This window comes from Rhinopithecus roxellana, chromosome 1, assembly GCF_007565055.1.
Source record: "Rhinopithecus roxellana isolate Shanxi Qingling chromosome 1, ASM756505v1, whole genome shotgun sequence".
Classification (NCBI taxonomy): Eukaryota; Metazoa; Chordata; class Mammalia; order Primates; family Cercopithecidae; genus Rhinopithecus; species Rhinopithecus roxellana.
This window is the reverse complement of record NC_044549.1, coordinates 84610445-84636502: the sequence shown is the minus strand read 5'-3', so window position 1 is coordinate 84636502 and position 26058 is coordinate 84610445. Positions and strand designations below refer to the sequence as shown.

General features: G+C 40.4%; 1 protein-coding gene across 14 annotated transcripts in view; it reads left to right on the top strand.

Moving 5' to 3' along the window:
• The window catches only part of CADPS (calcium dependent secretion activator), a 492502-nt gene that overhangs the window by 227001 nt on the left and 239443 nt on the right, over positions 1-26058 (top strand). For all 14 annotated transcript variants that reach the window (XM_030927221.1, XM_030927190.1, XM_030927201.1 and 11 more), the window contains 2 exons: positions 6785-7018; positions 18827-18948. In XM_030927221.1, the coding sequence (XP_030783081.1) occupies positions 6785-7018; positions 18827-18948 (356 nt within the window). The remainder of the gene's footprint in view (positions 1-6784; positions 7019-18826; positions 18949-26058) is intronic.

Here is a 26058-nt window from a genome sequence, read left to right as displayed (position 1 = left end):
TCATATATTTCCACTGAAAGACATGTTTGTCCTCTCTTCCTAGGAGGGAAGGGAGGCAAGAGCAAGCTGACTTTCCCTTACCCACGACCTTGCACTGTAATCTATCAATTCAATCACACCAGCATCTCACGAATCATCAGACAGAGACGGCTGCACAAGAACATCAGACTGAGACGGTCTCACTGTGAACATCAGTCATGCTGCCTTAAAAGTTCCAGAAAGAGATATGAATGCATTTTTAAAAATCTGGTAGAAAAGACTTAGTAATCCCTGCTCAAACATTTTCCCAAATCCTCTCATGTTGATATTAAAGTGTTCCCAAATTTCACCCAGGAATTAAGTCTAAGTTATTTAAATTGTGTGATCAAAAGTTGACATTTGAGCTTAAGCAGACAGATTGTGGCATTAGTGCTGCTGTGATATTTGCCAGTTCTTTTGGCCGAATTTTAGTGTAAAATTCCAAAATTCTTGAGCTAATTATTTAAGACAAATCATACAGTCTTTGTAGTGTCAGTGGCAGAGGTCTAGATGTAAAACACCATTGGTTCTTCAAGCCATTGTTTTAAATATGGAAATGCCACTTAGACCCCTATTCCATGCAGAGCACAATTAGTAGCTCATATCCTGGCCCTATTGCAAATATCAATAAGAAATAATATCCAAATACTTATCTGATGGAAAAGTTCTGTTCCACACATTGCCAAAAATCAGATACAAATGGAATCCTCTCCTACCAGAGAAAGATACTAACCCCCAACTTTCAAAATAATGTTGGACATGGCATCCGTGCTGTGTTATGAAGTAACATAAGTGTCCAGTACACAGTAGGAACTTATTTCAATTTGTTGCCTGAAAAGTTAAAAAAAAAAAATGTGTGTGCAGGGAGCCCCTTTGACTCTGGCCTTTGTCAGTAGCTAAAAATCCAGGGAAACCTGAGCTCATGGAAAAATATAAATGCCAGAGAGGTCCTCTGAAACTTGTTCAAGTGGAAGGAAGTCCATCCAGCTTATAAAAACTGAGGAAGTAAGACCAATTGGGTAAATAAACTAGCCTAGAAAACTATAATGCCTGAGCCCAAAGTGCCTTTTAATGTCTGTGATGCTGACTTTGACAAATTAATACCAAGACCTCTTTCTCTCATTTAGCCTGCTGGCCCTGTCCTCATTACTCCCTGTGCTTAACCCTACGCAGTGCACATTGGCTGGGCAATGGTGGAACGGCCATTTTTGTGGAGGACTCAGCTGTCACCAGCCTTCTGCTGACCACTATGAAATGAGGTGATGCATACACAGTGTACCATGCAGAGAGAACCTCTAGAGTTGCCTTGGCTCTATAGACATTTGAAGCCAGATAGTTCTGCCTTATCCTATCATGGCTAAGAACAAAAACTCTGCTGGGTTTCAAGGTTAACTCTACTAATTATTGCTTAACATTTCTGCCTCATTTTCTTCCAAAAAATAGGGATAAATAGCAGCATGTGCATTGGTGGGTTGTTGGAAGGATTAGACGAGGTAAAATAAAGCATGTAAAGTGTTTCACCTAGTGTCCAGCACATAGTTAGCACTCAGTAAGTGCCAACTAACAATATTATCTTTACTATAGGCACCATCATTATTAGTAGTATTGTTGTTTGTAGTGGTGATGGTAGTAGCATAGTGCTTGCAAGGGGTATGTGTGTGTGTGTGTATAAAGAGAGGCTGTGTGTGTCAGTGATCAAAACGTATTCATGTTACGATCTCTCACTTTTCACAATAATTCAATGAGGTTTATTATCCTCATTTCAAATGTGGGAACAAAAATTTAGATGGGTGAAGAAATCTGTCCAAACTTACAAAGCTAGTAAGCAGCAGACCCAGCATTCAGGGTCGAGTCTGTTTCACTGTCATGGACTGGATGAGTTCCTTGGTGCCCTCGTACTCTGTACGCCTCTGTTACTTCATGTGTCACTAACTGGTCATTTTCTGGCATGTCCCCCCATACCGTCACCTCTCGGCTGGCTTTTTCATCTCCAGTGACAGCCATACCACCTGACACATGACAGAAGCCCAGGAAGTGTCTGAGATATTGGATGAAATAGCTGCAGCACTGTCAGTGAGTTCCAGTGTCTAGCATGGGCCCTTCTGTCACATTCCTCCTTCTGATCACTCACCAGCTTTTGTCATTTGAGCCTTTGGGGTCTATAGGGAACTTCATTCTGAGTGGGGGCAGGCTTGTCATCATTTACACATACCCCATTCATCCTTTCTGGGTAAAAATCCAAAACCAGAAAAGAAAAGCCAATAGCTAAAGGAGGCATTAGAACTTTCAAATGCTATTTTTCAAGATGTTCCAAAATCTCTCAGAGCATAAATAACCCTAGTGGGAATTGTCCTTGGGAGGCTATCTCCATTGAGGAATGTTATCAGCCCAAAACAAAAATAAATGGCCAGCAGAGATTTTTTTTTTTTTTTGGAGGAATTTGCCCACCCATACGCTATATTTCTCATAAAGCAATATGAATAAACAATTCTTCTGTCAAGGCTAATCTATTTTTGTGCTTGAAAAAGTAGCAATAGAGATGGACGACTGCATTTTCCTTATTTTGGCACAACTTCAGCTTTGAAATGTGTTTGTAATGAGTCTGCCACTGAAAAGCTCCACTCAAGAACCTCAGCCTGGATTGATAGAATGCTATTTCTTCCCAAGGCTTAAGTACTTGGACCAGAAAAATCTCCTTGTTTTCCTTGCAGGCTGCAGTTTTTATGAGCCTCTTTTTATGGTGTCATTAGGAACTGTCCAAGTACTGGGACAAGTGATCATTCTTCAGATTTTTCCAATATTTTGCTAGATAGAATTTGCTGGAGCTAACTCTCAGTCAGCATGGTGGTATCTGTAACCACTGGGTGTCCTCAAAAATCTCAGGACTGTGGAGTTAAAAGGCACTGAGTGAGTCCCTAAGACGAGTTGTGATAGAAAGAACTGCACTTGACAAGACAGTCTCTCAAAGTTGATTAGCAAGAAGAACCCACTTCACAAATACTAGCTCTTTTCTTCATCCTCCTGGCAACTACCAACCCAGCAACTGGCATTAAAATCAGAAATTCCCCACTTACCAAGTTCTCCCACCCACACTAAATACCATGAAGTTCACTGAGGTTTTGGCCCCAGTATCAGGAGGCAAGATACAGGTCAGTGTAATGAACTTCAAGCTCTTGGGATGTAAACTTTGCTCCGTGGCAGCCTTTAATGGGGCCTAAGGACTACTCTCAGACCATGAGTTAACCTACCTCACTCTTCCCTTCTCTCTCCAGAGTTAACCTACCTCACTCTTCCGTTCTCTCTCCAAAAAATATGAGGAAATATTGTGTGACTATGTACAGTTGTATAGACCTTCTTGGATTAATGGTTGCCTATAATATTTTCCATGGGAAGGAAAAAAGAGCTGTGACCCTATCTCAGCCAACTCAACCTGATGGCAAACTCTTCTTTATCCATCAGACCCTCATCCCAAAGGTCACTATCTCTGGGAAGCCACCCTTGATTCTCTCAGAAAGGATTTGCATCATATTATACTTCCATTACAGTGCCTACCTTGATGTTCCATTATAGATCTTTCTCCCCAGTGGCTGCAAGCACAAGGAAGATAGTTTACATCCTCTCAACGTGATCCCCTTAATGCCTAACTCTGTACCATATACAGTGTATGTGGCAGTAAATGTTTTCCAAGTGATAGGGACCCAGCAACCAAGTCCTGGCATCTTGATGGATTTGCATAAAAGATATCCAAGTTCTGAGGTTCACACTTGTCCCTGATCAAGTTCAAGAATGATAAAACTTCAAGGCCACTGCGCAGGAAGTTTTAGAGAAATATGACTTTTGATATTCTTTTGTGATGAATCATTAGTAACTCTTGTTAAGATCATCAGCCTATCATCTCATTTCAGAAGCATCCATCCTGCTCCTTCTCTCACATTCACCCACAGCGTGTTCAGAAAGCAACACACAGTGGGCTGAGCCCAGTCTTAAAAGCAGGACGTGATTATACTAAGAAGTTCCAGAAGGAACTGGTACTGTGAGGTTGTGGAGTGGATTTCAGACCCCTATATTTATTCACATGGAAAAGCAGAATCTCGGTGTTCTTCCAGAACTTAATTTATCATCTCTCCACCTCCTCCTCACAACTGAATTTTAGCTACATTGATATTTAATATGGACATTTTTGACAAGCCATTGATCCATTCACTCAATTCATATGTATTGAATACTTATTATGTGTTAAACTTTATGCTAGATACAGAAAATTCAAGAGGAGTATTAGGATAGATATGGTCCTGAATCATTGCCTAGCAGGAAAGACAGACATTAAACAAATTTCACAATTGATTCATTAATTATAATTATAGCAAGTGTCTTAGTCTATTCAGGCTGCTATAACAGAATACCATAGTTGGCATAAACAAGAGAAATTTGTTTCTCACAGTTCTGGAGGCTGGGAAGTTCAAAATCAAGGCACCATCAGATTCAGTGTCTGATGAGGGCCCACTTCCTGGTTCATAGACAGCTGTCTTTTTACCAGGTCTTCACATGCTGGCAGGAACAAATGAGCAGCTCTCTGAGGCCTCTTTTGTAAAGGCACTAATTCCATCACGAGGGCCCTCATGATCTAATCACCTTCCCAAGGCCCATCTTCAAATGCCATCACATTGAGGATTAGATTTCAACATATAAATTATGCAAGGGCACAAACATTCAATCCATTTCAATAAGTGCTAACAAGAAGGTGAGTTAGCAAGTACAACAGGAGGACCCAACTCAGGGAAGTGAAATTTTGAAGCTGAAATATGGAAGATGACAAGAAGGCTATTAGTTATGCAGGGAGGTAGGGAGAGAAGGGAACAAGACTTATGACAGCCTTCATGTAGGAAGAAGACTGGCACTGGACCAGCACAACGACATCTCCAAGCTCTATGGAGAAGAACCACTCTCTGTATTTGACTGAAGCTGTGAGGTGGCAAGGAAGAAAAACCCTTTTAACTAACTGTTGGGTAGGGGAATTACTGAAAGAAAAATCAATTCTTAAGGAACCAACGTACAGGAGAAATAACTAGGCCTATGGAAATTAGAAAATGATAAAAGTCAGAGTTCCTTTCTGTAACTCTAGACAGCATCTTCTTTTCTTTTCTTTTCTTTTCTCTCCCTTTTCCTCCCTCCTTCAGTCCCTACCTCCATTACTTCTTCTCTCTCTTTGTCTCTACTTCTTTCTCTCTCTTCTTTTTAAGTGTCTTATTCTGCTTTGACCTGATCGAATGTGGCAGCCAACCCTGAGTCTGTAAGATGTTACTGTTTCAGTTCTGCCAGCCAATTGCAGTCTCAATGTCTCTCAGGCTAGGTCAACTGCTTGACAGAGTAAATCTGATTGATGACTGGGCACTTGATAGAATTAGTTGGTTCATCTTGACTCAGATGCCCGTGTATTGGCAGCTTATTTTTTTGCCACACAAAATTGGCATACCAATTCATGTTCTGTGGGATCTGGGTTTAATTCTACTCCCAGCCACAAGGACAGAGGGCATAATCTATGCCTATGCAAATCAGCACAGCATATACTGGCCATAGAAATTGGCCAGTAATATGGCCAATTGGACATGTACATAAGTTAGACTTTGGGTGAGAATTTGGGGATGAAAGACTGCCTCCATCTTCCTTGCATATTACAAGAGGAAATATTCACTCTTCCATTAGACAGCATGATGTGATGTTGTACAGTTCACATCTTTAGCAACATTTCTGTGACAATAAGGGAGCCAAACTGAGCATGAAGCCACCCCAGAGGAACCAAACCCAAGATTTTAACAAAAATCTCAGTTGGGTGATATCACCTGAGCCCTGAGTCCAGCCTTTCCTAAAGCTGGGTCTACCCCTAGGATATTTTTTTGTTGTTGTTTTAAGCCAGTTTGAGTTGGATTTTTCTGTCACTTCCAAAAAAAAAAAAAAAAAGTCAGGCTGACTTGGCTTGCTTCTCGCTCCATCAATTATGGAATAGGGCTTGGGAGGGCAAGCTTATGTTTCAAGTGGTAAATGACTGTTTGGGAAGGTGATTGATCCAAAGCATATTCCAGGGAACTTAGAAGTATGAAGAAACAAATAGCATGGTTAGCAATGTTGCAATTACATCTAAATTTATAAGCAAGAAAGGAAAACATAGAGGTCAGTTATGATACCAAATTGCTCTATCTTCTAAATAATTTTAATCACATTTTTCATCACTTCATTAATTTGGTTCAATTTTTCTTGAAAACAGTAACTATTATTCTTAGAAATAGATATAGACTATGTTTGAAACATCTCAAATGAGCTTCTTTTGAATTATTCATGTGAGAAAATCTCTGTAGCTATCCAGAAATAGGGTCTCTTTCTGTTTCCCTCACTTAAAAACAAATGACTGCATTTTACTAAAAAGAAAAACTGAACTGAAACCAGATTTGAAAAATAACACCCCATTTTTCTTCCTACAAATCAAATTTGCTGAAGAAAACTGGAGGAAAAATAGAACTATAATAAAGCATTTCAATGTTTCTTACTATATGTACGTGTTCCTTACCTGTTAGGATGTATAAATAACAAACAGGCAGGCAGCTGTCTACTCAACTAGGGCTGAACATTTTTCTAGCACAAGGCCATGAAATCTGGGTGAATTTCACTAGTAGTAGATGTGATCCTAACTCTGGGCCATGAGACAAAGACCTTCTATATAAATCAGCTCCCTATTTACTCCTCTGCTCATACTTTTCTTTTTCTTCCCAAGGAACGCAAATTTCCCAAGTTTGTATCCAAAGAAATGGAAAATATGTACATCGAGGAGTTGAAGTCGTCTGTCAACCTGCTTATGGCCAACTTGGAGAGCATGCCAGTATCTAAAGGCGGGGAGTTCAAGCTCCAGAAACTCAAACGCAGCCACAATGCTTCCATCATCGACATGGGCGAGGAGAGTGAGAACCAGCTCTCCAAGTCAGACGTCGTGCTGTCTTTCTCATTGGAGGTAAAAAGCCCTGAGCCCTTGAAAGTTTCTTGGCACAGCGAGTAGGACATGGGTGATTAGATGCATCACAATCAGCTTGTTTTTTCTTTTGCACCCCAGGAGCAGTTATTATAATAACAGCATGCTAAGCTTAGGTCAGCTAATCAGCAAGTGATTTCCCCATCTCCAGGAGCCCACATTCTTCTTAAGGAAATGCAATCTGAAAGCCACCTACTAAATTTAATCTTGCATTACTTTCTGTCTTAAAACAGTGCTCAAGGATTTTATAAAGACCTTATATAATTTAGAAAGTTAAAAATTTTGGCAACCAGTTTTACAGTTATAAGAGAGGCAAACTAGCATCATATTGTGGCGAGTTGTAAGTTTTCTTTCCCATCATCCTTCCTGTTGGCTACAAGGTAGAGAGTCCCCTGTGGTGGAGGCTTTTTAAGTTTATCTCAGCTCCCAAAGTAAGTACCCATTCAGGCTAGTATTGTGGCAAAATGCTGAACATGTCAATAAGTTTCTCTATCATTTCTCTTCACACATTTTCTTTTCATATGCATATAATCTAAGGAGTAGTTCTGATCTACCTATGTCAGAATTACCTGGGAAGGTAGTTCACTATGCAGATTCCTGGGTACCACCCAGACCGACTAAGCCAGGATCTCGAGGAGATGGGAATATAAAACAGTGCAGCCACTTTGGAAAATAAGTTAGCATTTTCTGAAAAAGTTAAACATAAAACTACCATATGATCTAGCAACTCCACTGTCAGATACCTAATAAAAATGAGAACACATGTCTGCACAAAGATTTGACTACAAGTGTTTATGGCAGCATTATTTATAATAGCCCAAAATGGAAACAACCTAAATGTCAATCAACTGGTGAATGGTTAGCAAAATGTGGTATACCCATACAATGGAATATGACTCAGCAATTAAAAGGAACAACCCACTGATACATGCCATGACACGGATGAACCTCAAAAATATGCCTGGTGAAAAAAGCCAGGCTTAGCATGGTGGCTCATGTCTGTAATCCCAGCACTTTGGGAGGCTGAGGTGGGAGGATTGCATGAGCTCAGGAGTTTAAGACCAGCCTGGGGAACATAATGAGACATCATCTGTACAAACAAATATATATTTTTTAATTAGCTGAGTGTGATGGTGTGCACCTGTAGTCCTAGCTCCTTGGGAGGTTGAGGTGAGAGGATCAGTTTAGCTGGGGAGATTGAGGCTGCAGTGAGCCATGATTATGCCACTGCACTCCAGCCTGGGTGACAAGGACAGACCCTGTCTAAAAAAAAAAAAAAGTCAGACACAAAAGATCGCATATTGTATGATTCCCTTGATATAAAAGGTCCTAAAGGCAAATCTGCAGAAATAGGAAGTGGATTATTGTTCCCTGGGGCAGGGGATGGAAATGGGCATAAGAAATCTTGTTAGGAGAACTAAAAATATTCTAAAACTACTTTATGTTGATGGTTACGCAACTTAGCAAATGTACCAACATCACTGAATTGTGCATCTAAAATGGGTCTATTATATGATATGTAAAACATGCCTCAATAAAGTCATCAGAAAAAAAAATTCTAGACAGGGTTCAGCCCTGGACTGTATACTTTAACAAGCCCCTACATACTTATCCACTCCAAAATTTGAGAACCACTTGCAACTTACTAAAGTTCAAAACCCCCCAAGGGTTTTATGATAACCCTAGATATGAGGAGACCAAAAGAAGAAATCAAATTTCTGTGGAATTAATTAGAATGTGTAAAGACTAAATCAATTTTCTAGAACATCATTAAAGCCTGCTGTGAATTAACTGCAGGTAATTTGTTTTTCTGTGCTAAGTTTGGATGGAGATACTCACATTAGTGTTTTCAACATGTATTGTGCAGTTGGAAGAGGCAGTATTCAATTAAATATAGAGTACTTAGTGTGTGAAAAAATCATCAGTGTAATTTCACAGAAACTTTCCTTTTTAAAAAGCAATACTGCCACCTGAGATACTGAGTGTATTTTCTTAGGTGTCTGAATTTGATTATTGCCAATTAAAGGCATCAATTTATTCCCTACTGCCTGTTGTCCTGCTACAGAAAGCAGGGGAAAGTGGTTTATTGATTTTCATGAATATTTTAAATCTGTAATTTTCTTTCCTCTTTTTTTTTTTTTTTTTTTTTTTTTTTTTGACACAAGGTCTCACTCTGTTGCCCAGGCGGGAGTACAGTGGTGCAGGTGCAATCTTGGCTCACTGCAGCCTCAACTTTCTGGGCTCAAGTGATCTTCCCACCTCAGCCAGCCTCCCAAGTAGCCAGAACTACAGGTGCACACCACCAAACCCAGCTAATCTTTGTATTTTTTTGTAGAGATGGGGTTTTGCCATGTTGTTCAGGCTGTTCATGAACTCCTGCACTCATGCTATCTATACACCTCAGCCTCCCAAAATGCTGGGATTGTAAGCGTGCACCACAATGCCCTGCTAAATCTGTAATTTTCTAATTCTTTGTCAATACTCAATATTACACAGCTGATTATCTGAAATATAGATGTAGACAAGTCCATATTCCTATGTGTACGTGATTCAAATGGTTTGACTTGTAATTGAAAGTACAGAAAGAAATGTCCTAGGATTCCCAAATAATTTTTAATGAGAACACTGAGTTGCACATCATAGAAAACTGCCAGCAAAAAGCATTGCACATCTGTCTGTGAATATGTTTTGGTAGGCACAATGGGGGAGGCAAGAAGAGGGAGAAAGAGGATTGTCGTCTCCATCTCATCAGGGCAGATTTGAATTTGCAACTTGGTGCAAGACATATTTTATGTAATTATACACTTTCATGGCTGGAGGGACACCAGGTAGTAATTAACTTTGCAGTGAGGGAAGGAAGGTCCAGGGTGCCCAGCAGCCGGGCCTTGGGCAAAGGGCATGCGCTAACAGAAAGCAACAGGTGTTTGTAGAATGCCACTATGGGCTAGGTGCTTTTTCATCGTAACACAGTGAATCCTCTCAATAGTCTTTTCAGGTATTTGCAGGTGTAGTAACTAAGCCTCAGAGAGGTTGAGAAACCTGCACATGATGACACAGCTTGTGAAGATGCATAATCAGGATGTGAAGATATTTTAAATTCCAAAATTTGTGCTCTTTCATTGTGCCTTCCATTTCTTTCTATTCATATGTTCTTCCCAGTGTAAAAATGTTCAGTTATGTACATCATCTCATTTGATTCTCACAGAACAGCCACAGGATACATATTATTACCCCCACTTTACAGATCAGGAAACTGAGGGCCTGGAGATTTGAAAGAAAAATGAAGTGACTTCAACATCAAATCATTTGCCCAACATCACACGAGTAGTACAATGGTTCTGAAAGTATGGCTTCTGGGTCAGCAGCATCAGCATCACCAGGAAAATTGTTAGAAATGGAAGGTCCTAGGCTCCAACCCAGGCCTACTGATTAGAAACTCTGGGGATCATAGAGCCCAGCAGTCTTTAGTTTAACAAGCCCTGTAAGTGATTCTGATTCACATTAAGTTTGAGAACCAGTAGCAAAACTGTGACTTGTGAAATCCTGGTTCAATGCTAACCCTATTGTACTTTCTTGAATCTGATCCACTAAGGAAGTATACATTTTTTGCACACTCATGTTCTTCTTCTTGTGTAATCCCATTACCTGTTTTGGAGTACAACTGAATGATTTCTTCATATATAATGACTAATTGTATATCTCTGATGTGAGTCATTTGTTTCAGATTTTTTAATCGATCTCTTTCTTCCCTGCTTTGTGCATTCTTCTCCCTCCCCGTTCTCTCGTGACAAGGCATACTGCTAAATATCAGAATAGTAGGTGATTATGTGGAGTATGGGGAGGTGGTAGGAAGTGCCAGAGACTGTAAATGATACATCTTGGTCCTTCATGACACCAGCTTTTTCTCTCAGTCTGGACCAGAGACTATGCAGCTGCAGACATGTTTTTGTTTTGACTCAATAATATTGGCCTGTACAGAGTCTGTGTATTTTATTTCTCCCTATTTGAATTATTGTCAACATTTCAAAATCAGCTTTCTCACTGTGACTCTGATTCAGTTTTCCATTTTCTGGAAGGCAAAATTGGAGTATCTGGTAACTCTAAACTGAGAAAAGACAAGGCAACAACGGGTTGTAACTGGTAGCTGCTCCCTTTAGAAGAAGCATGTGCTCTCCAGTTTGCCATAGTCCCCACTACTCCCTATTGCAGCTCTGAATCTAATGCTGAATAGTACTTGCCCTTTATTTTAGTATTTGCACTACTACTTATCTTATTGTGAAGAAAAAAGTGAATTTATGAGCCTGTGTCTCTTTTAAGTGCTGAAACAAAAGCCAGACAATTTTTTTTTTATACTTTAAGTTTTAGGGTACATGTGCATGATGTGCAGGTTTGTTACATATGTATACTTGTGCCATGTTGGTGTGCTGCACCCATCAACCCGTCAGTACCCATCAACTCGTCATTTACATCAGGTATAACTCCCAGTGCCATCCCACCCCCTCCCCCCTCCCCATAATAGGCCCCAGTGTGTGATGTTCCCCTTCCGGAGTCCAAGTGATCTCATTGTTCAATTCCCACCTATGAGTGAGAACATGTGGTGTTTGGTTTTCTGTTCTTGCGATAGTTTGCTGAGAATGATGGTTTCCAGCTGCATCCATGTCCCTACAAAGGACACGAACTCATCCTTTTTTATGGCTGCATAGTATTCTGTGGTGTATATGTGCCACATTTTCTTAATCCAGTCTGTCATGGATGGACATAAGCCAGACTATTTTTAAAGAAAATAAGAACCTGGCCAGACACGTTGGCTCATGCCTGTAATCCCAGCACTTTGGGAGGCTGAGGTGGGAGGATTGCCTGAGGTCAGGAGTTTGAGACCAGTCTAACCAACATGGTAAAACTCTGTCTCTACTAAAAATACAAAAAAAAAATTGCTGGGCATGGTGGCGTGTGCCTGTAATCCCAGCTACTCGGGTGACTGAGGCAGGGGAATTGCTTGAACCAGGGAGGTGGAGGTTGCAGTGAGCCAAGATCATGCCACTGCACCATTCCAGTCTGCGCGAAAGAGTGAGACTCCAGGGGCGGAGCAAGATGGCCGAATAGGAACAGCTCCAGTCTCCAGCTCCCAGCGCCAGCGACACAGAAGATGGGTGATTTCTGCATTTTTAACTGAGGTACCGGGTTCATCTCACTAGGGAGTGCCGGCCAATCGGTGCTGGTCAGCTGCTGCAGCCCGACCAGCGAGAGCTAAAGCAGGGTGACCAGCGAGAGCTGAAGCAGGGCGAGGCATTGCCTCACCTGGGAAGCGCAAGGGGGAAGGGAATCCCTTTTCCTAGCCAGGGGAACTGAGACACACAACACCTGGAAAATCGGGTAACTCCCACCCCAATACTGCACTTTACCAAGGGTCTTTGCAAATGGCACACCAGGAGATTATATCCCACGCCTGGCCGGGAGGGTCCCACACTCGCGGAGGCTCCCTCATTGCTAGCACAGCAGTCTGCGATCTAACGGCAAGGCAGCAGCCAGGCTAAGTAAACAAAGCCGCTGGGAAGCTCGACCTGGGTGGATCCCACAGCAGCTCAAGGAGGCCTGCCTGTCTCTGTAGACTCCACCTCTGGGGACAGGGCACAGCTAAACAAACAAACAAACAAAAAGCAGCAGAAACCTCTGCAGATGCAAACGACCCTGTCTGACAGCTTTGAAAAGAGCCGTGGATCTCCCAACACGGAGGGTGAGATCTGAGAACAGACAGACTACCTGCTCAAGTGGGTCCCTGACCCCTGAGTAGCCTAACTGGGAGACATCCCCCACTAGGGGCAGACCGAACCCCATACCTCATATGGCGGGGTACACCCCTGAGACGAAGCTTCCAAAGCAAGAAGAAGACAGGTACACTCTCTGTTCAGCAATATTCTATCTTCTGCAGCCTCTGCTGCTGATACCCAGGCAAACAGGGTCTGGAGTGGACCTCAAGCAATCTCCAACAGACCTACAGCTGAGGGTCCTGACTGTTAGAAAGAAGGAAAACTAACAAACAGGAAGGACACCCACACCAAAACCCCATCAGTACATCACCATCATCAAAGACCAAAGGCAGATAAAACCACAAAGATGGGGAAAAAGCAGGGCAGAAAAGCTGGAAATTCAAAAAATAAGAGCGTATCTCTCCCTCCAAAGGAATGCAGCTCATTGCCAGCAATGGATCAAACCTGGATGGAGAATGACTTTGACGAGTTGAGAGAAGAAGGTTTCAGTCCATCAAACTTCTCAGAGCTAAAGGAGGAATTACGTACCCAGTGCAAAGAAATTAAAAATCTTGAAAAAAGAATGGAAGAATGGATAACTAGAATAATCAATGCAGAGAAGGCCATAAACGAACTGACAGAGATAAAAACCATGACACGAGAAATACGTGACAAATGTACAAGCTTCAGTAACCGACTTGATCAACTGGAAGAAAGAGTATCAGCGATTGAGGATCAAATGAATGAAATGAAGCGAGAAGAGAAGTCTAAAGAAAAAAGAGGAAAAAGAAATGAACAAAGCCTTCAAGAAGTATGGGATTATGTGAAAAGACCAAATCTACATCTGATTGCGGTGCCTAAAAGTGAGGGGGAAAATGGAACCAAGTTGGAAAACACTCTTCAGGATATCATCCCGGAGAACTTCCCCAACCTAGTAGGGCAGGCCAACATTCAAATTCAGGAAATACAGAGAACACCACAAAGATACCCCTCGAGAAGAGCAACTCCAAGACACATAATTGTCAGATTCACCAAAGTTGAAATGAAGGAAAAACTGCTAAGGGCAGCCAGAGAGAAAGGTCGGGTTACCCACAAAGGGAAGCCCATCAGACTAACAGCAGATCTCTCGGCAGAAACTCTACAAGCCAGAATAGAGTGGGGACCAATATTCAACATTCTTAAAGAAAATAATTTTAAACCCAGAATTTCATATCCAGCCAAACGAAGTTTCATAAGTGAAGGAGAAATAAAATCCTTTACAGATAAGCAAATGCTTAGAGATTTTGTCACCACCAGGCCTACCTTACAAGAGACCCTGAAGGAAGACCTAAACATGGAAAGGAACAACCAGTACCAGCCATTGCAAAAACATGCCAAAATGTAAAGACCATCAACGCTAGGAAGAAACTGCATCAACTAACGAGCAAAATAACCAGTTAATATTATAATGGCAGGATCAAGTTCACACATAACAATATTAACCTTAAATGTTAATGGACTAAATGCTCCAATTAAAAGACACAGACTGGCAAACTGGATAAAGAGTCAAGACCCATCAGTCTGCTGTATTCAGGAGACCCATCTCACATGCAGAGACACACATAGGCTCAAAATAAAGGGATGGAGGAAGATCTACCAAGCAAATGGAGAATTAAAAAAAGCAGGGGTTGCAATACTAGTCTCTGATAAAACAGACTTTAAACCATCAAAGATCAAAAGAGACAAAGAAGGCCATTACATAATGGTAAAGGGATCAATTCAACAGGAAGAACTATCCTAAATATATATGCACCCAATACAGGAGCACCCAGATTCATAAAGCAAGTCCTTAGAGACTTACAAAGAGACTTAGACTCCCATACAATAATAATGGGAGACTTCAACACTCCACTGTCAACATTAGACAGATCAACGAGACAGAAAGTTAACAAGGATATCCAGGAATTGAACTCATCTCTGCACCAAGCAGACCTAATAGACATCTACAGAACTCTCCACCCCAAATCAACAGAATATACATTCTTCTCAGCACCACGTCACACTTATTCCAAAATTGACCACATAATTGGAAGTAAAGCACTCCTCAGCAAATGTAAAAGAACAGAAATTATAACAAACTGTCTCTCAGACCACAGTGCAATCAAACTAGAACTCAGGACTAAGAAACTCAATCAAAACCACTCAACTACATGGAAACTGAATAACCTGCTCCTGAATGGTACTGGCTACATAACAAAATGAAGGCAGAAATAAAGATGTTCTTTGAAACCAATGAGAACAAAGATACAACATACCAGAATCTCTGGGACACATTTAAAGCAGTGTGTAGAGGGAAATTTATAGCACTAAATGCCCAAAAGAGAAAGCTGGAAAGATCTAAAATTGACACTCTACCATCACAATTAAAAGAACTAGAGAAGCAAGAGCAAACACATTCAAAAGCTAGCAGAAGGCAAGAAATAACTAAGATCAGAGCAGAAATGAAAGAGATAGAGACACAAAAAACCCTCCAAAAAATCGATGAATCCAGGAGTTGGTTTTTTGAAAAGATCAACAAAATTGATAGACCACTAGCAAGACTAATAAAGAAGGAAAGAGAAGAATCAAACAGACGCAATAAAAAATGGTAAAGGGGATATTACCACCGACCCCACAGAAATACAAACTACCATCAGAGAACACTATAAACACCTCTACGCAAATCAACTAGAAAATCTAGAAGAAATGGATAATTTCCTGGACACTTACACTCTCCCAAGACTAAACCAGGAAGAAGTTGAATCCCTGAATAGACCGATAGCAGGCTCTGAAATTGAGGCAATAATTAATAGCCTACCAACCAAAAAAAGTCCAGGACCAGATGGATTCACAGCTGAATTCTACCAGAGGTACAAGGAGGAGCTGGTACCATTCCTTCTGAAACTATTCCAATCAATAGAAAAAGAGAGAATCTTCCCTAACTCATTTTATGAGGCCAACATCATCCTGATACCAAAGCCTGGCAGAGACACAACAAAAAAAGAGAATTTTAGACCAATATCCCTAATGAATATCGATGTAAAAATCCTCAATAAAATACTGACAAACCGAATCCAGCAGCACATCATTATCCACCATGATCAAGTGGGCTTCATCCCTGGGATGCAAGGCTGGTTCACCATATGCAAATCAATAAATGTAATCCAGCATATAAACAGAACCAAAGGCAAAAACCACATGATTATTTCAATAGATGCAGAAAATGCCTTTGACAAAATTCAACAGCCCTTCATGCTAAAAACTCTCAATAAATTCGGTATTGATGGAACATATCTCAAAATAATAAGAGCTATTTATGACAAACCCACAGCCAATATCATACTGAATGGGCAAAAACTGGAAAAATTCCCTTTGAAAACTGGCACAAGACAGGGATGCCCTCTCTCACCACTCCTATTCAACATATTGGAAGTTCTGGCTAGGGCAATCAGGCAAGAGAAAGAAATCAAGGGTATTCAGTTAGGAAAAGAAGAAGTCAAATTGTCCCTGTTTGCAGATGACATGATTGTATATTTAGAAAACCCTATCATCTCAGCCCAAAATCTCCTTAAGCTGATAAACAACTTCAGCAAAGTCTCAGGATACAAAATCAATGTGCAAAAATCACAAGCATTCTTATACATCAGTAACAGATAAACAGAGAGCCAAATCATGAATGAACTTCCATTCACAATTGCTTCAAAGAGAATAAAATACCTAGGAATCCAACTTATAAGGGATGTAAAGGACCTCTTCAAGGAGAACTACAAACCACTGCTCAGTGAAATAAAAGAGGACACAAACAAATGGAAGAACATACCATGCTCATGGATAGGAAGAATCAATATCGTGAAAATGGCCATACTGCCCAAGGTTATTTATAGATTCAATGCCATCCCCATCAAGGTACCAATGACTTTCTTCACAGAATTGGAAAAAACTGCTTTAAAGTTCATATGGAACCAAAAAAGAGCCCGCATTGCCAAGACAATCCTAAGTCAAAAGAACAAAGCTGGAGGCATCACGCTACCTGACTTCAAACTATACTACAAGGCTACAGTAACCAAAACAGCATGGTACTGGTATCAAAACAGAGATGTAGACCAATAGAACAGAACAGAGTCCTCAGAAATAATAGCACACATCTACAGCCATCTGATCTTTGACAAACCTGAGAAAAACAAGAAATGGGGGAAGGATTCCCTATTTAATAAATGGTGCTGGGAAAATTGGCTAGCCATAAGTAGAAAGCTGAAACTGGATCCTTTCCTTAGTCCTTATATGAAAATTAATTCAAGATGGATTAGAGACTTAAATGTTAGACCTAATACCATAAAAACCCTAGAAGAAAACCTAGGTAATACCATTCAGGAGATAGGCGTGGGCAAGGACTTCATGTCTAAAACACCAAAAGCAACAGCAACAACAGCCAAAATTGACAAATGGGATCTAATTAAACTAAAGAGCTTCTGCACAGCAAAAGAAACTATCACCAGAGTGAACAGGCAACCTACAGAATGGGAGAAAATTTTTGCAATCTACTCCTCCGGCAAAGGGCTAATATCCAGAACCTACAAAGAACTTATTTGTTTACAAGAAAAAAACAAACCACCCCATCAAAAAGTGGGCAAAGGATATGAACAGACATTTCTCAAAAGAAGACATGCATACAGCCAACAGACACATGAAAAAATGCTCGTCATCACTGGCCATCAGAGAAATGCAAATCAAAACCACAATGAGATCCCATCTCACACCAGTTAGAATGGCAATCATTAAAAAGTCAGGAAACAACAGGTGCTGGAGAGGATGTGGAGAAATAGGAACACTTTTACACTGTTGGTGGGATTGTAAACTAGTTCAACCATTATGGAAAACAGTATGGTGATTCCTCAAGGATCTAGAACTAGAAGTACCATATGACCCAGCCATCCCATTACTGGGTATATACCCAAGGGATTATAAATCATGCTGCTATAAAGACACATGCACATGTATGTTCATTGTGGCACTATTCACAATAGCAAAGACTTGGAATCAACCCAAATGTCCATCAGTGACAGACTGGATTAAGAAAATGTGGCACATATACACCATAGAATACTATGCAGCCATAAAAAAGGATGAGTTTGTGTCCTTTGTAGGGACATGGATGCAGCTGGAAACCATCATTCTTAGCAAACTATCGCAAGAACAGAAAACCAAACACCGCATGTTCTCACTCATAGGTGGGAACTGAACAATGAGATCACTTGGACTCGGGAAGCAGAACATCACACACTGGGGCCTATTATGGGGAGGGGGGACGGGGGAGGGATTGCATTGGGAGTTATACCTGATGTAAATGACGAGTTGATGGGTGCTGACGAGTTGATGGGTGCAGCACACCAACATGGCACAAGTATACATATGTAACAAACCTGCACGTTATGCACATGTACCCTAGAACTTAAAGTATAATAATAAAAAAAAAAAGAAATGCTTTTAGTTAATCTATAATTTATAGAAACAATGCTTATCACTGGCTTACTGTCAATAAATATGTGGGTAAATCTGTTCGAGGATCTCAGCTCTGAAGGCTGTGAGACCCCTGATTTCCCACCCCACACTCTAAAAAAAAAAAAAAAAAAAAAAAAAAAAAGTGAGGCTCCATTTCAAAAAAAAAAACAAAACAAAACAAAAAAAAAGAAAAAGAAAAAGAAAACAAGAGCCTGTTTCTTGGTAGAAATGAAAAACTGATCTTATTTGCTTAACACAGAAAGAGTAGTCCATTGTGTATGCCTGTCTGACCCCCGTGAGCGTTTGAATTAGTGAGCCTTGTCTTTCTGTCTGGCAGGCAATCAGCTACACTATGAGGAATTGCATTTTCGTGCTAGACTGGTCCCAGTGTGACTGGTACAAACCTAATAGAAGCCATCAGATACCTGTTGGTATTCTCTGTAGCTTCTCATTTATGTATTTTCCTCTGGGTGATGCTGCCAGGGGCCTTGCCAATAACCTCGATTATGTGGAATTATCTTTTCAGGTGGTAATCATGGAAGTCCAAGGCCTCAAATCTTTGGCTCCAAATCGCATCGTATATTGTACAATGGAGGTGGAAGGAGGAGAGAAACTACAGACTGATCAGGCCGAGGCTTCTAAACCAACGTAAGTTATGTTTCTCCAGGGTCCATCTTATAGAGGGTTGCTGCCATTAGTTCCATTTTGGCCAACTCCAAGGTAAAGATCTGGTTTCCCTAGGACATCCTAGAAGACATAAACCTTGTTTATTTTTCAAAAGATGATTTGCCTACCTTTTTATTTGGCAGCCATAGCAAAGATTCTAGTTCCTTCAAAGCAGAGAACTGAAGAAAATTAAAGAAACAGTCTCCTTTCTGGTGGTTTTAAGTATTTACCCTTGAGAGATTAGTCACAATTTCCATTCATCAATATAATGTGCAGGAACGTTTGATATAAGTTTACTTTATTAAAATTTCTAAATATTTGGTTTTCAGTATAAGACTTAAAACTTTTTTTTATTTCCATAGATTTTTGAGGAACAGGTGGTATTTGGTTATATTGGTAAGTTCTTTAGTGGTGATTTGGGAGATTTTGGTGTCATCACCTGAGCAGTATACACTGAACCCAATTTGTAGTCTATAATCCCTTACCCCCTTCCCACTCTTGCCCCCTGAGTCCCCAAAGTCCATTGTATCATTCTTATGCCTTTGCATCCTTACAGCTTTGATCCCACTTATTAGTGAGAACATATGATATTTAGGTTTTTGTCTAACTTTTTTCCTATATGTCATAGTTCTGAATGTATTAGCAAGGTAGTATGTTACATAATACGTTAATTCATTGGGTCAATATAATTGTCTCAAATGCTTACTATGTGTGTGTACAAGGTATTATTGTATGGTGGAAAGGAAAGTAGTCACTGGTATAGCCCTCCACAGCTCACAGTTTCATGGGACCATCAGAAAAGTAATGGCACAAATATATAATTATAAATAGTTATAAATGCTGACAAAGGACGCTTTGAGAGGAGATAGCGGGAGGGACCTGAACCAGTTTGTGAGGACAGATACAGAATAGGCTTTCCTTAGGACATATGAGGTATTTGAGCTAATATTATTAAAGTTGAGCAATGGGAGTGGGGGTGGGCGGAGAGCATTCTAGGTAGAGTAAACAGCTTGTGCAAAGGTCCTGTGGTTAGCAAAGGCCCTGGGCAAGGAGAAATTCAAAGGTGGCCAGTGGGGCTGGAGTTTGGAGAATAAGGGGTGCCATAAGCTGCCAGAGAGGCAGGCAGGGCCATACCATGGGGAAGTTGTTAGGCCTTGGCGAGGAAAGCATGGATTGGAGATGTATTTTGAAAAGATGACTCTGGCTGCAGTGGGTGGGGAGTGGGTGGGCAGGGTTGTGCAGGAGGTCAGTTAGGGTCCTGTTTCAATGGTCCACAGGAGCAATAATGGGTTTGTTCATTAGAGTCAATAGACTCTCAGGCCTCAAAGATTCTTGAGAGATCATTGCTGCCTTCCCTCCCTACCCACTACTTTTCTCTCCCTTCCTGTTGTATCTCAGTAAGCCCATCTAGACTAATGAGCATCTTTTTGTGTTGGTGTTAATTCATAAGAGAGTCATCAAAAGAGAAACCCCGAACAGTAGCTCACTGCCTCTCCTCCCCCAGAGCATTATGAGCTGTTTGGCAGAACATGAATAACTTACCAGGATGTTCAAACAAAATAGTTCAAAGAAAGCACTGAATGTTTCCTGGACTAGAGAAAATCTGAGGGCATTGTATGCCTTCAAGTGGCTCTTTGCATGAATAGGCAAAAGCCTTAGATGCTCAGAAGCTGGGAGAAATTAATGAGTGTGTACAAGAGGAAATGGAAACCAGTGCACCTTGTCACACACCACCCTTCCTTCCTTTTTTTATAACTGAGTTTCAAACTGACAATGAATATGGTTTCTTTTTTACTGCCATTGATGAAATCCCAGTTATTCCTCAAATGGTCTGATCATTTTCCATGCTCTTATGTTATACTGCACTATTTATTTGTGCTTTTTAAAAATGTATGATATATGGGGGAAGAACAACCTCTTTGGTATTTCTGCCAACTTTTTAAGATGCTGGGCCCAATATGGTGTTATAACATTGAGAAGGAAGGAGAAAGTTCTGATTATTCTAACAAGACTGTTGTTTCATATGAGCTATTATAATTCAAAACACAGTTTGTAACATTTGATCAGACGCAACAGTTTCAGTTACCAGGGTAAATGATGAGTTGATTTTCCTGTGCTTGTAAATGGTTAAAACAGAATTTCAGATTACAAATAATTACAGAATGCTTGAGTCTACCTGCTTGAAATATTCATGTTTCATACACATATTTACTCATAACTACACATGTGGATTATGATGTCTATAAACAGAAACAGCTCACATTGAAACATTTTGCTTTTCCAGCAAGAAGTATACATTTTTGATTCCTCTTCAGTCAATACGTTTGTTGATTTGTTTGTTTTGTAATACCTTAAGGATTCAGGTTTCGTGACCAGGGTCAAGTCAAATCAATCAGTGGTAGCTACCTAAAGTGCTGTACTGAGAAGTGTTCGAGGCCAAATCCATACTCAGAGGAAAATAGTGCCAAGGTCAACTTGTAATATCTGCCGTGGGAGAGGAAGGAGTACAAGTGCCCTGTATTTTCCATTTCTATAGTATCCCAAAGGGATATACCGGAAGCTTGAAATGTACAACACTCATGTGTCTTCCTGTCTATCCTTTACATGTAGACTCTCCTATATCCTTTACTTATTTTCCTTCTAAATCCACAATTCTGTACTCAATACTCTTTTTAACCATTTTTCTTTGTCACAGTTCACTTCCAGTAGTTTTCCTCTGCCTCCAAGTTGTTTTGTTTTGTTTTGGGGTTTGGGTTTTGTTTTGTTTTGTCTTTTGAGACAGAGTCTTACTCTGTCACCCAGGCTGGAGTACAGTGGAGCGATCACAACTCACTGCAGCCTTGGCCAACCTGGACTCAGGTGATCCTCCCACCTCACTCTCCTGAGTGGTTGGGACTACAGGCATACACCACAACACCCAGCTAATTTTTGTATATTTTTGTGGAGACAGAGTTTTACCATGTTGCCCAGGCTGGTTGTCTCGAACTCTTGGGCTCAAGTGACCTGCTTCCGCCTCAGCCTCCCAAAGTACTGGGATTCAGGCATGGGCCACTGCACCTATCTTGCCTCCAGTTTTATCTGTTAGGATGAACCAGCCTGTTTGTGCAGTTCCATTTTCTTCCTGCCTCCCTAGTTTTAACTTACTCAGAAGGCTCTTCATCATCTCTTTTCTTTGAAGCTTTATTTCTTCTCCTTTTCTCCACTCTCTCCCCTCCCACTTACACTTTCTCCTATTACTAATCTCCAGCTGTCATCTCTGATACTTGATTTTGATTATTACAGAAATTTTCCTTTCAGGGATTATCTTTAATTTGTCCTAATAACTCCACTTCATCCTCTGACAAGCTTAGCCCTTTTCCTGCCTTATTCATCTTCTGAATCTTGTCTTTGACTATTTTTACAGCCAGCTGGTGCCCATGCTTTATTTATATATTCTAAAACCAAAACTCCATTTGAGCGTGTTTTGTTTATTACTCAATTTCCATGGTTGCTGCTACCGAGTACTACACCCCATAACTGGAACCCTAACATTGTGCCATAGCACATGTCTACAAGGAATTTGGCTGTTGTCTTCTTTTTCTCAAGTATAGCCAAAAATTCAGGCATACATAACATAACCCAGTTTGTCTAAGAGTATGTTATTTGGAATCCTCATGTATGGAATCGACATTTCCCATCCTTCACCTCCTTTAAGAGTGCCATCTCTTCACTTATAGCCAGGACCCCGCTCAGCGTGGTCATATTGGATCAATTATATAATATAATAACACTGTGTTCATTAGTTAAATATATTAATACTTTAATACTTTGTGGTTGGAAAAAATGGTGTGTGTGGTGAAGGCGGGGCAGCCTCTTATACTCTCAGCTAAATTCTGGCCTATATTCATCCTTCACTTGATCAATCTGTTTGATACCTGTGAGTTATTTTCAAGCACACTATGTCCTCTCAATTCTGTTGTCCTCCTCTCCTGCGTTTTTAACATAGAAACCCAGGAGAATGTATGATCAAGTTTTCATGAGATGTATTTATTTTACAATACTGTCTCCATTTGCAAAAGGTTGTTTTTGCTTCTGATGGGAAACCGATGGGGATACTTAGGCAGAAGTGCTTCAAATCCTGCCATTAGGTCAGCAGCCTCAGGAAGGCATGGAGATGGAGAAGGGAAATGCTTTGGGGATTCCAAAGCATTTGGAATATATTTTCCCACTTTCTTTGAACTAGAGCAGAGGGCTGTTCTTGCTCTAAGGTGATATATTTCAAAGGGTGGCACTCTTACCTTTACTAAGAACAGAGATTATGTTAAGTAATACCAGAACATGGCATTGTGAGATGAAATTATGTGAAAAGAAAGGCACTCCTTTTCCATTTATTTTTCAGTTCTTCTGATAAGGTCAAGGAGAACATTTTAATTTGATGCTAGTAGGTCATTAACACCTCCACAGGTCTCAGGCTCAGAGCCTTCTGCAGGCAACAGCATCCAGTTAAGATTTCATAGCCTTGTTTAGATCCCATTATGCTTACCTTCCATTCATGGCTGATGGTGCTGTTTTGTCTTTTGTAGTGATGACATAAGACTTCCTTTTTAAAGAAATACAGTAACACTTAAAAGTGAATCAATTTAAATAAAATATATTAAGTAAATAATAGCACAGGTGCCATGTGGGTACAATGAAAAGTAATCATGAAAGTATCTTGCATTGGTATACAGAAATGGTAGAGATTGGGAGGATGGTAGGCAAATTATGTTAATTTGAAAAAAAATTGATGTAAAAAAACCTGACATATTCCCTGAGTAGAAAATATATTCCAAAATTATATGTATTGGTAGTTTTGTACAAAGTAAGTTACCCTCTATAATAACCATGCCCCAAGGATTAAATACTGGAACACTTAAATAATTTTGCTGAAAAGAAAGGAAGTTTAATTAGCAACCCAGTATTGTGCTAATGTATCTGAAATTACATTCTACTGAATTGAAACCAAAGATGCCACTTAGCATTTGATTATTTAACAAGTTCATTACTCCCTGACAGGACATGGGCTTCGTGACATATGAATTTCATTATTGCCAGGGATTAGAAAACACAACCAAACTTGGAAACTTGGTATTTTCCAAGGAAATGAGAAAATAAAATGCCCTAACTGGGAAATCTTGTCACGGCCCTAGTGTTCTTCAACGACATCTCATCTGATGAGACAAACAAAAATCAAAAACAACACAAAACACAACAACTTCCTGTAACACTTTTCTTCTGTGAAATATATTATTCATCCTCATGGTAGAGTGCAGAATAGGCCAGGCTTATCATGCCCAAATTATTCATAGAAATGGAGTTCTATTAAATTGATCCCACATTAAATCAGTTACAAAGCCAGAAAAGGAAGTTGTTCCCTCCAGTTGCTTGCCTCACGTATTATGTTCTTAATGGTGCTTCCTTTTTCAATTTATGTTTTCTGTGTACTGGGCCTTGGAATGGTTTAAATGGAGGCAAAATGTCTGTCCTGAATGGCTTCTTTGATATTTAGATGTGATATGATGATACGAAAGGGTAGATACTTGCATTCCTTCAGCAAGTGTACGCGCAGGATGCTTTCCTTGTATCCAACCAGTGCTGGGGCTACAGCTATGAATAACATATCTCAAGCCTTGGCCTGTGGATCAAACATTCCAGTAAGGGACACAGGCAATAAACAAATGAACAAATGAATGTATAAGGGTAACAACAGATTATAATTTGCGTTCTGAAAGAAATGAGCAGGCTGCTGTGATAGAGAGTAGCGGGGGCATAGGGAAGAGGAAACAGCAAGTGCGAGGCTTTGAGGTAGGGAGGGGCTTGAAGTGTCCTGAACCAGAAAGGGGGACAGTGTGCCTAGAGATCAGTCATTGAGGGAGAGTGTTTACAGGGACAGTGCAGAGAGCAGGGCAGGGCCAGACAACTTAGGGGTCCTAGGGGCCACACAAAGGGTTTAAACTTTATTCCAAGACCCTGGAGAAGCTATTGCCGGAGTTTAAGCCAGAGAAAATATGATTGTATTTCCATCTTGAAACTGGAAATATCTTTAAGGACTGGAGTAAACTTGGAACCATATATTGGTCAACTAGTATTTATTGAGCACATACTATTTGCCAGGCTTTAATGTTAGACTGAGGGATAACACAGATGTGACCTTTGAAGTTGTACACCCATGGAGGAGGGTTGATTGGAAATATCTGAGTGCCTGGGCATGGTCTATATTCCAGGAGCCATGGTAGCTTTTGAGAACTTCAAAGGCCACTGAATGGGAAAGGAAATGAGGCTTCCTGAGAATCAGCTCCTTTCCTGTCTTGACACTCCATGCTCAAGTTCACAGTCCAGGAGATATTTATGTAGAGACATGATGTAGTGAGAACGTGGAGCTTAGATGCCATTTCTTCTGTTTTTTCCTTCCGGAAAAAGGTTTAATTTCTTTCCAAGTTAATTAAATCATAAATGGTAAAAGTCAACACTGACCCAGAAATTCAATTTTGCTAGGCTCCCAGAAGATACGTAGGATGGGAGGAAGTAAAATTATAATCACAGTTTGGGATGCTCAGACACTGTCCTGCCTCTCAGACCAGAATGTTTGGTCCAGAATTCCCAGTGTTTATTTAAGACCAGTTTGTGTGTGTTTGTGAGCTGAAGGGTGAAGGTGGGCAGACAGGTAGGACAATAGACAGTAGGATAGACAGTGGGAAGGAATCAAGGTGCTAGGGAACAAGTTTTGGAGAGAAAGCTCCTAGTTCTGCTCCCGGCTCCATCATAAATTTGCCAACCTGTCTTATGTAAGCCACCAAGCTTTCCAACTTCTCCAAGTCCTGAAAAGTGGAATCCAAGGTCCCTTCTACCTCAACAATTCTATAATTATTTCATCCAACTAACCGACCCACAGAAGAACCATAATGACAGAACTTAAGACAGAGTTTTCAGGAATTGCAGCTAACTCTGAGTTGATGAAATTTCTGGAATTAGTTGGAGTTTCAGAATTGGATGATCAAGTAGTGGCTGGAGTTTGTCAGTTAGACATTGACACTCCATCTAAATGTGAACAATCTATGAAAGCTCTGATTTCAC